We start from the raw sequence: 11,920 nt of genomic DNA, 5'->3' as shown, positions 1-11,920 counted from the left end.
ACACAACTATATATACAAACAAAAACACACACACTAACACACACAGTATTCACTATAGTACACACACAAGACTACTACATAATTAAAAACTGTAAGTAACTGTAAAGGCATTGATTTAGAATGATAGTGTTACTGTCACTGAGTAGAAAATACTTGAAAAAATAAATAATTGTGAAGACATGAATCCTCTGAGAGTAATATAACAGAGAAATCCAGTATATACAGATACACACACACACACACACACACACACAATTTAAAGTGACAAGCAAATAAAGACATCGATTTAGAACAATATTGCTATTGCTATTTATTAGAATATAATAAAAAAAGTATCCAAAAAATAAATGTCCTGAAGACATGAATCCTCTAAGAGCAAATCATTGAGTTTATCACAGTATACTTTTAGTTGATTTAATACCTAAATGTTTCATTAGGAAGACCTAATTTGTGGTTTCGCCTATTGTTGTTCACTGTATTGATGATTGACTGACCTTGCTGAATGCCTTCTCCGTCAACAAGGTAGACTCTGCTTGTATTTCATTAAAGAGAGAGGCTGATAGAAACACAACTTGAATCACTTTGTTCCTAAAATACAGACTCGCTGGGATGCAGAACAAATCAAACGATATGATCTGAGCAATATAACTATGTTATTTCAACCACTGAGGTCAGTATGTCAACATCTTAATACCGATAAATCAGGAGTGTAAAGTTTGGTAACAGAAGCAAAGGATTACAGTGAAAAGGCCAACTGCCCGGGATTATTGCGAACAGACTGTGAAAATGAAAACACGTGTTTGATGGTGAAACATATAACTGGATAATATGTCACACAAGAAGGCCTCTTCTTAACACAAGAAAGGTCTCAGCTCCCCATCACATTATGCAAACTCCTCAAAGGTAAATCAGGGAAACAGGGAAAAATGCCATGCGATAAAAAACACTTGAACCAGCCGGAGAAAGATGCAGCAGACACATTTCTTCATGAAATACTACATCAATAACATTTGTCAAAATTATCACTGATGATCAGTCAGTCAACAATCAACTGTCAACAAGCTCACACGTCAACAAATATATATATATTTTTTAAATCAATGTACATTTTTACGAACAACATTCCCTAATTAATCATATTATCCGTTTATAAAAACAGATTTATCATAATCCATATCTGATGCTTGTGTTTAGGATTATCATTACTGTAGAATAATCAGAATGACTGCTCAAATGAACAGACTGTCTAAAATTCTTATTTCCATTTGTTTTTTAACTTGTGTCTTACTTTTGTACCTCAAAGCCAATTTGCCTGACAAATGTAGGCCTAACAAGGTCTCTCTCTATTGGACAGCATGTGTTGTAAATCCATGGTTATGAGAGTGTTTAGCATATGGTGGATAGCGAAGCTGTAGGTTCAGTTGAGGTTAGTTAAAGTGACTCCAGAGTATGGGAAGAGTCACCAACGTGGCGCTAAAATATATTCTAGTAAAAGATAAGCACGAGGCTTCATGTTGCTATCATATTTTTGAATTTGAATACTATAGTATATAAATCTTATTTATTCTCAATCCATAAACTGGAGGAAACCTAGTCAAGAATTAAGCTTCTTTCCTTGTTGTTGTTATTCTGTCCTCCAGTGTCACGATAGATATTAGTAAAAATGTATTCTTACAGATTGGCTGAACTGGTCGAAGTCTAACATAAATTATACAAGGTCAAATAGGTACATACTGAACTATATTGTACAAGGTTAAATAGGTAAACCAATAATACAGTGATTCCCATTGTTTGGGTCCCCTGTTATGTATATCCGGTTGCAGAACATTGCTGACATAAGCTATACATATTTGATGATCCATTTAAAAAAAAAAAAAGGCTCATAGAAAGCCAGTTTTAGATGATCTGACTGCCATATGACTCATAACCACAAGCAAACTACTTCTCATCACTTGGTGGGAGGTAGAGCGATGCGATGACGTACATCGTGACATTGATACAACCAGCAGATGATTATTGGTTATAAACTATTTGTATGGAAGCAGATGCACAAAAATTAAAGTTGGGGTTGAAAACATCTTCAGAGCTAGAAGTGAGGTCAAGGGAGTTGCTATAGTACATATATGTACCTTTTTATTGTTGAACTAAAATAACAAACAATGCTAAATAGGTACATATTTTAATATCAAATGCTTACCTGTCAGTTGACTTTGTTAACAAATATCCTCACAAAGTGGTGAAATTTACAGGAATAAGACACAAACACTTATATGCTGCTATGACAAAAAATATAAAATAACCAGTAAATAGGACCCTGGGCAGGTTATACATGTGACAGTAACAACCTTTACTGAACAGAAGCCTTGCATGTTTTCCTTTCCTGCGGACGTCTGAGGGTGAATTTCCACAGAAAATACGAAATGGTGATGGAAAGGCAATTTAGTCAAATAAATAGCTATTTATAGCAATGTTTAACTAAATGCAATTACAAACCTTTCTTGATGCCTAAGGCCGGTATTAGGGTTGTATTGTAAATTCAATCATTCAATTTTCATAATCTACTGTTGAACCTAAAATAATTTGATCCTCTTGAAAAAAACTGTTGGTGAACAAAAATCGTTTCATAAATAGTCATAATAAAGCCATTCATTCTTGTTTTAAATTAGCAATCAGAATTTTCCCTTAAATTTCACAAACAAAACACAAAGGAATCGAAAACAACAGGACTAGTTTGGAGTCACAGGCCTGTTTCTGTCTGTCTCTGACAGAGAGCCAGGAAGGCAGGTGGACAGACAGAGGGACAGAACAATAAACAGAATCCAGGTGACAAACATGTTGACGGTCTGTTTGTTTGTTTGCTTGTTTCCAGGAAGAACGTGGATGGGTTTAGACCCATCGGCAGATTAAACAGAAGGTGACTGACCTATTTAACCAATTAAATAAGTGGACCTCTACTGTCCTCCCTGCCCTCTCTCCTACCACTCTTCCCTCTCTCCTCCCTCCCTCACCCCGACCTCCTCTCTCCCCTCCTCCCTCTCTCCCTTCCTCTCCCCATCTCCCTTCTCTCCTCTGTTCTCGTCCTCTCTCTCCAGTCAGGATCAAGCGGTATAATCCAGGATTTTCAGCCACTAAAACAGCTTGGGCCCATCAGTGAATTGCGGCAACATATGGAACAGGTTTATGAATCATCTGGCACATGCATAGCAATGAGAGACTCCTCATCCGCCAGCAAACTGCAGGAAAAGGCTGCCTGAAACCCATCCATCCTCCAAGCGATCCATCCATCCTCCCATCCATCAATCCTCCCATCCATCCATCCACCCACCCCTGAATCCATCCTCCCATTCATCCATTATTCCAGCCATCCATCTGTCTATATTATACACACTATAGAGAAGCCTACATATTATATGTTACTGAAAATAGTTACAAAATATAGATCATAGATTCATATGCAGTCTACATTTCAGTAGTCTGATTAAACGGTAAACAGGCATATAACACGTATAAATAAATAAATAATTATTTAAAAAAATGTTTTTTACTTTGCCAATCAGGATCTGGAAGGAGTGTGTACGTATGTGTGTGTGTGTGTATATTTATGTATATGTGTGTGTGTGTGTGTGTGTGTGTGTGTGTGTGTGTGTGTGTGTGTGTGTGTGTGTGTGTGTGTGTGTGTGTGTGTGCGCCTCAGGTCTCAGGACAGAGACGACATTCTGTCCACATGCTCCATGTGACCACTCCTGTCTGTCTCCAATTAAATATTGCCTTTAGCATGCTAGCCTTTAGCCAGTAGCCACAGTTGCGGCAGAGACATCTGGGACCCAAGGACTGGTCCTCACTATATCAGACACTAAAACCCACAACATGGCTGCAGAAACTCCAAACATTTTGTGGCCACCTTAAAAACAATGATTTAAATTCAACCTATAGAAATATTATATCCCCCTTAGAAACACGTTTATTTATTTATTTATTTATATGAAGTTGAACAGATTCGATTTTTTTGATAGCACTAAACTCAAAAAAATAAAAAAATAAATCATTCAAGTATTCAAATTCAAAATACAAGTTGCAAAAAGCACCACAACATTATCATATTTAAAGAAAAGGATTGACATTTTTGACACAAAATTACATACTATATATATTTATTTATAGTTTTTTAGTGCTTGCAATTCTTTTAAAAGTACTTCAATAATTTTCCTACAAACCTGGGACACAGGAAAAAGCTCAGCAATAGCTGCAAATGATAGAAATGTATCGGGACACATGTTGTGTAACATTTAGACATGTTTAAAACGCACAACGAAAGCAGCACAGCATGATGCCAAATGGAAATAAGGTCTGGGGCAACCATTATCAATTTTATCCCATTACTAATTATAAGCTGTGATCAAAGACCACTTGGTGTCTCGGGAACCTTCTTGGAAGAGCTGCGGCATTTCGAATCAGAAGATAGAAAGCTTGCTCGCCGTCCGCGGGGGTCGCTGACCACCCAACAAAAGAATAATGAGGCGAGTGTGGCGTGATCCTTGCCCTTGCCATCCCACCCCCCCCTGCGCCCGCGGCCCTCCCCCGGCCCCGCAGCGCCTCTCACCCCTCGCACCGGCGTCGAGACGCCAGGGCCCCGCTCTCGCTCCTCGGGAACTTGACGGTGGTTGAACTTATTTTTAGTGTCATGTGACGAGGCGTCCCGGCCCCAGCGAGACGCGGCACCGCCCCAACGCTGGTCGTTGTCCATACCGCTCGCCGTCAAACGCGCCCGCCTTGGCAGGTTTCCACTCCAATATCCATTTCACGTCTGAAGCGCCGAATCCAAAGTGACGAGATCATTGGAGCCCCCCTCCCCCCCGCCCCCCACACACACCAGGCCAAGTAGGCTTCGGGACGGGGTTGGCGCAGCACTGTACCACAGTATGTCTGCTACGCAGGACGGCCGTCCTATTTTGGGACGCGGCAGGGCGAGGGGCTAATTTGTGGAAATGAGCAATACTTATCCGTCCGTCGACTCCGCTGCGACGGGTTTGTGTTTGGACGTGAATAGAACAGTAATAGGTCATCCCCCGTCACAAGACATAACGCCAGGGAGCCTCTCTTCACAGGCGGCTGCTCGCTGTTGCCTTTAATTATTTTAATTAAACTTTGATATTCTGGATCTTCCCGGAGCACCGGGGACGGTGGCGGGCGGTGGAGACCGATCTGAGCGTCTTCTGATGCTGCGGACCCCACTGCCTATGTGAGGGTCCGGGCCACGGAGCTCTGGGGACGCGTTTAAACTCCACTACTAGCCTCTTCTTGAAAGATGAAGAGGAGGAGTGAAAAGGTGTCTTTGGGGGTACAAAAGTTAATGAAGTCCTTCAGGCCTCCGGGACCTGACTGCAGTCGGTCACGTGAGTGTCTGTGTCTATGTGTTACTGTGTGTGACTATGTGTATGACTAGGTTGACAGGTCTGCCATCAGAGCCTTCAGGGTGCTGGACGTGTGACACCCGCTGGGTGCTCTCGCACCTGTCTCGTTTCCTGTTATTGTTTTAATAAAATATGAGGTGGTCTGAGGAGGAAGGAGGTGGGCTTCAGAACGACAACACGGTGGAGAACACGGAGCGGAGTTAAAGCACAATACCATCTTATATATGACAGGGATAGCTGATGGCAGTTGCAGTCAGAGGAAGCTTGAAGTGAAGGTGAAGAGGAGGAAATGAGTGGAGGTGTTCTGCTGCGTTCTCTCTACTGATGGGGAACCCGGTTAAACGTCATGCAGCGACCCTGAGGATCAAAACAACAAGTTAGCTTCTTTTTTTTTTTAACAAACAAAATTTGTTCAAAATATTTGTTTCAATGTTTCTGTTTCAATATAAATAATTGTACATGTAGCAAAGCACATCAATTTTGTTAGAAAATAATGTGAAGGAAAATGTTCACTAACTACACTAAATATATTTAATTCATTTTAAATGTATGGCTATTTAAAAAATATGTATATTACTTTTATATTAGGAATATACTTTTATTCATGAATCATTTAATTTATATACATTTTGAGGGCAAATTTGATTTAAATGTATAATTTATCTGTTTATATTTAATAATATATTTTCATCAATGTTTTATCACAAAAATAATTAAGATATTTATTATGCATTTTTTGTAGCAACAAATACATTTCGCATGACGTTATTTCTTAAAAATATTTTGGGCAAAAAGGTATGAATGTAAAGAAGCATTCAGTAATTTGAGTGAAGGTAGCCAGGCAATGTTGTGGAATGTTTCATGTTGCCGCAGTTACACATCTGAGATTGGGCCGTGGGAGCCCGCAACAGCCTCTCTCTCTCCCTGCTCTCTAACAGAGAGAGAGAGAGAGAGAGAGAGAGAGAGAGAGAGAGAGAGAGAGAGAGAAGTGGCACACAGAGGGAGCTCGAGTACAGCAAATCTCTCTCCCTTCCTTCTTGCTCTCTCCCTCTCCCCACTTCTTCTCCAAATTACTAACTATTAACTATTTTATGTAATGAAAAAGCAATCACCAGGTTCGATTATTTAAATGAGTATTACTAGTTTGATTACTACTAGTATTGTATTGGTAGTAGTAGCACAGACCTAAGTACACGTGCACACAGCTCAACACACACAAACACACACAAGACCCAGTGCGCCGCGAGCTATGAGGCTTCAGGCAGCTGAATCCCCATTTGTTATTATTGGCAAAAGATTGGAATAAGGGGGGGGGGATAAGCCCCCCACACACACACACACCCACACACACACACACACACACACACACACACACACACACTCCCTAATCTCACACAGTCAACAAATAAGGCACATCAGATGCTGTCTTGGCCAAGTTCAGTGGATTTCAGAGTTGAGTGTGTGTGGGGGGGGGGGGGGAATGGGGGTTGAAGACGCAACGCCCAGAGATCTGTCACAGTGAGTGGAGCAGGTGCAGTACAATACGCTCCAACCCACCCCCCACCCAGATCCAACAACCCCACCCAACTCAAACTACATCCAGCCCACATCCACCCGACCCCTGCTCAGCTCCAACCTCACCACTACCCCAACCGCACACAACTCAAACTGCACCCACCCAACCTCCAACCTCACCACTACCCCTACCCCACCAACTCAAACTGCACCCACCCCACCTCCAACCTCACCACTACCCCTACCCCACACAACTCAAACTGCAACCACCCCACCTCCAACCTCACCACTACCCTGCCCCACACAACTCAAACTGCAACCACCCCACCTCCAACCTCACCACTACCCCAACCCCACCCAGCCCATTAGTTCCGGGATGGATCAGAGCAGATCTCAGAAACAGCCATTCACCCCAGGACTTCAATAGATGGAGATATAACACACACACGCTGTCAACAGGAACTGAAGAGGCTCTTATTGGAGCAGTCTTCACACAGCATCTTGTTGGTTGGCTATAACGGTGTGTTCACGTGTGTGCATGTGCACGTGTGTGTGCATGACATGAGGAAGACAGATATTTGTTAAAATAAGAGCGTAGAATAATGATTATGTTTTGATATAGTAAATTATATAATCCTTATAGCAGACAGACAGGTAATAATATATTTATACACAAATGTATCCATACATACAGTATGACGTAACATACAGACAGCACTGATACCTCTAGAATAGATATTGACCAAGTCCAACTCGTATTCATTTCCAAGAACATGGATTTATGCTCGACATTTTTATGTATTTCTGACACTTGTTCACAGACAATTTTAGACTTTTGGAATCAAGCAGCTGATGGAGACTTGTATTATTTTCCCGGAGCAAATGTTTGTAGGGTTTGTTATGTGCTGTATTTATTAATTGTAAAGTTTGCTACATGTATAAAGTCAGAACAGAAAGTTGCTCTTGGCCCATCTGGAGACTTACATGCTTTAATCCAGCAGAAACATGGCTGCTCTGCCACACTAAGCTACGCGGCTTTCAAAGAGTTTATCAGAAGAATAGATGTGATTTGCGTCCATATTAGGGGATGGCGGTCTGTACTGTAGCGGCTGTATGTAAGCTAGCAGGACCTGTTTACAGAGTCGCCTTACTGTCGTCTGTAGTCAACACACACATCTTTCTGGTTTTCTCCAAGAAACTAAACCATGCTCCCACATTATAATCATAAAACTGTAACCTCTTCAAGTGCAGTGACATTTCACGACATTGACTCTTCTTTTAGAGGGGGAATTACCAATGAGTTACGGTCAGCCTCCACGTTGAGGTAAGCAGTAGATACTGCTGAGAAGAATAAGGTTGTCTGCATAGGGCCACACTAGGCTGCCAGGCGTCGGTACACCGGGACCCAAAACATAATGACTGCCAGAAACTAAATCTAACTAAGGCCGCCTTCAGTCCTTAGACCTTAGATCCAGATCACGTCAGTCCAGGCTAGACCAGACAAGACCCTAGACCAGACTAGACCAGACAAGACCCCAGTCGAGACTAGACCAGACAGGCCCCGGCACAGAACCCAGACCACAGTTTCTCCAATGTCCTCTCTCCTTCAAGCATTTTAAACCTTCTCTTAACGCAAACGATTGGTTAAATCCATTGTGCAGATCATCACAAATCACCATGGCAACTGGTGACACATGTTAGGCATGGTCGTGGCCGTACTCTGTACTGCTGGTCGTTAGTAAATGCTCATTTAGTGAGTACACCTTTTGATTGAATATGACGAGGGCTGAGAATGAGCAGCAGTTTGAATGTTGAGTGGGCGCAATGGACCGCAGTCTGCCAAGCGGTCCCCATCCACTCAGCATCAACACCAACGCATTCAGACCTTCATAAGAGTCAGAAATAATACTACAAAAAAACATTATTCTGAATATATTGAATTTATTTAGCGCTTTGAGGTCCTCAAATCACTCTACACAGTGACTTAAATAATGATAATGAATAATTAGTACAAAAAATAATGCTAATAAATAATAATGATACAAATGTATCCAATTATAATGGTGTTATTATCAATAATAAAAATTAATAAAACTAATAGAGGCGCTATCTGAGGACACACTGGTGCTGTACTGAGGTACGACCGCCCCTGTCCCTGGGGTGTGATGGTAAGTGCACATCCCTGGCAGCAGTGCCGGGTTCTGGGCAGCCTGGCGGCTCACAGAAGGCTCGCGAGGCACAGATGGTGCTAATGGAGGAGCAGAATCCAACGCTACGCGGACCACGCCGCCAAAGAACCGTGGTGTGAAGACGCTGGACGACGACGCGGCGCTCAGAGAAATGAAATAATGAAATAACGGAGAGAGAGCAGAGAACAGAGAGGAGTCTGTCTGTACTACAGGGGGACAGACCCCCACTCTTCAGACAGCTGGGCCACCCAGGGAATCATCCCTCCATACATATAATACAGAATGACATAATAGTACCTCTGTATAGATAATATGGGACTCAGAGACAAAGACAACTCTACATTTAAAGATAAATAAAACTCTGAAGATAAGACAAAGATGACTCTGAAGACGAGATGAGACAAAGTTCAATAAAATATTAACTAAATAACAATGAAATACAAACTAAATAACAATGAAATACAACTAAACCTTGGCTCAAACACAGGAAGGGAAAGAGGTTGAGGCATGAGGTTGTGGTTAGTTTTTCGCAAGGATGGTTTCCACCAAAATTAATTTTCTTTTAGTGTTATTTATATCAAAGCCTCTACAGTAAACCCTTAGAAATGCAATTAGTGAGAAAGAAAGCTAATTTCAGTTTAAAAAGTCAATCACTAGACTGAACACGCTAACTAGGTCTTTCATGCGTTTGACAACAAACAAAGGTAAAAGTAAAGCAGCTAGTGAATAATCAAAGACACAATGACGATGATTACTCTACTTATGTGCTCCAATCACATCGCTATTCATCAACATCTGCAGCAGGTGTTGTTTTGGGATTCTGAAACTAACTGAAATTACAGTTGGGTTTATATTTATTTTATTAGGCATGATATTGTCTGATTTATTTGTTTGTGTAAATAAACTGCATACTGCTTCCATAAGTCTAATTGTCAGACAGAAAATACTTAAAATTGGCGACTACACACCTGTTACTGACCAAAAGGGTGGGGTAGGCAACTGGAAATAATAATGGGGTATGTAATTGAAAGCCTAAATAGGGATTCATGATGTGGCTATCCCATAATAAAAATAATAATAATAATAATAATAATAATAATAATAATAATAATAATAATAATAATAAAAAGGTTATGTAAGGGATGTACTGCATAACTTATTCTACAGGGAAGACCACTGATTTACACCCTTGACGCTACACATGATTAACTTTAAAGTCTGTCTTCATTTCGAATTTTAAATCCTATTTTACAGCAAAACCCCAGCTCTAAATCTTGACCAGGCGGAGGTAATTTATTTGTGTTTCCAAGGTGTAAACATGACTTACGCGCTCAGTGGAGGGCTGGGGTTGTAAAGCATCTTGTTAGTTTTACTGAGGAGAATATGTTATCAACTGCACATGAGCGCTAGCAGTAAATAACCCAACCAGAAACGACCCAGCATGTCTCAGCCGGGCCGGGATCTAGTAACCGCAATGGGACCTCATCACCCACCTAGAGTAGAAAAGATACACCTTAAACCCACGTCAAACTGCCCTTATAGGAGAACCAAAACCAAAACCACTGGTTTAAATTGTAGATAAATCCCTCTTTAGGTTAAACACATGCTATTGCATGCAGAACCTCCTTTCTGCTGATATGGTGACCCGGTAGCTGCTGATGAAGCAGTCCTCAGTGTATTCAGGACTGGTGGGGAATTAACGGGGCGTTTACAGAGAAGCAAGCCGGCCTGTCCCAGATTGAGAAAAACTAATGGTTTTCAAAGGCGTTAGACAAACTTAAACCAACCTTAAAGCCTAAAAGCAACCCTCAAACCCCCTTCAAAGAGACGTTATATTTTTCAGCCCCAGCTAACCATTATTCCTCAGACTAGGCATTAAATCATGACTTTATTGGTCAGCGTAGAGCAGAAGGAATTATAAAGGCTTATATCTGTGGTTTTGTCTCTTCCCAGAGACGCAGTGATCATTAGCATGCAGCTCATCAACATGGCTAACCAAACGTCAACATACGATGCTCGCTGGCCACCGTCTTCTGCGTCAACTCGTACTGATCAGACCACATGCATGCTGATTAGAAGACCCCACTCCATTTTCATTTACATTTCAACAGAGTGTGTCTACAGTTGGGCGTTTGAAAATAACGGCTGTCATGTTTTATTCATAAGCCTTTCAGTTTGGTTTCCCATCGCAACTTGACTGGCACTTCAAATCTTACAGTAATGTGAATAACTTAATAAAAAAACAACAAATCTCTAACTAACTCACAAGTGTAGCCAGGACCTGGACTTTGGAAGGGCTTAGATAGAATGGGTTGTAGAGCAAGAGCGACAGAGACGCTCAGATATGTTGACTGTTTCTATTTATCTGCTTCTTATTTGCAAGAGAATCCGAGGAGAGCTGAGGGTTGGGATGATGGGGATAGACAGGCTGGAGATGAGACAGGCTGGAGGTGAGACAGGCTTGGGGTTAGCAGCCCTAAGACTACAGAACACTCTGACTCTCTGTGCATCTGTGGTCTCAAAGACCTGGAGATAACGAGCTTGCTGGCACACACACACACACACACACACACACACACACACACACACACACACACACACACACACACACAAATTTTTTTTCTGTTTATTCACTAACATAATAAGAAACTATTTATTTATATCTATCTATATATATAGATATAAATAAATATATATGTGTGCAGAGATAAGCTGTTAGTTGTAACAATATTTGACAAAAATAGAGGATTTAAATATCTTTTTAAAGAACTCTTGAAAATAATAGGCTCAATTTAATTCTGAATA

At 41.1% G+C, this 11,920-nt stretch overlaps 1 protein-coding gene across 1 annotated transcript in view; it reads right to left on the bottom strand.

The window, feature by feature from the left end:
* Positions 1 to 3,773: 3,773 nt before the first annotated feature.
* antxr2a (ANTXR cell adhesion molecule 2a) overlaps positions 3,774 to 11,920 on the bottom strand; it is a 48,908-nt gene continuing 40,761 nt past the window's right edge. Inside the window, exon 17 of the mRNA XM_079748601.1 lies at positions 3,774 to 5,768. Coding sequence (XP_079604727.1) covers positions 5,730 to 5,768 — 39 coding nt within the window. The 3' untranslated portion in view covers positions 3,774 to 5,729. The remainder of the gene's footprint in view (positions 5,769 to 11,920) is intronic.

The sequence above is a fragment of the Pollachius pollachius genome (genome assembly GCF_949987615.1).
Source record: "Pollachius pollachius genome assembly, chromosome: 1".
Taxonomy (NCBI): Eukaryota; Metazoa; Chordata; class Actinopteri; order Gadiformes; family Gadidae; genus Pollachius; species Pollachius pollachius.
The sequence above is the reverse complement of the archived record's forward strand: the minus strand, read 5'-3'. Positions and strand labels throughout refer to the sequence as shown.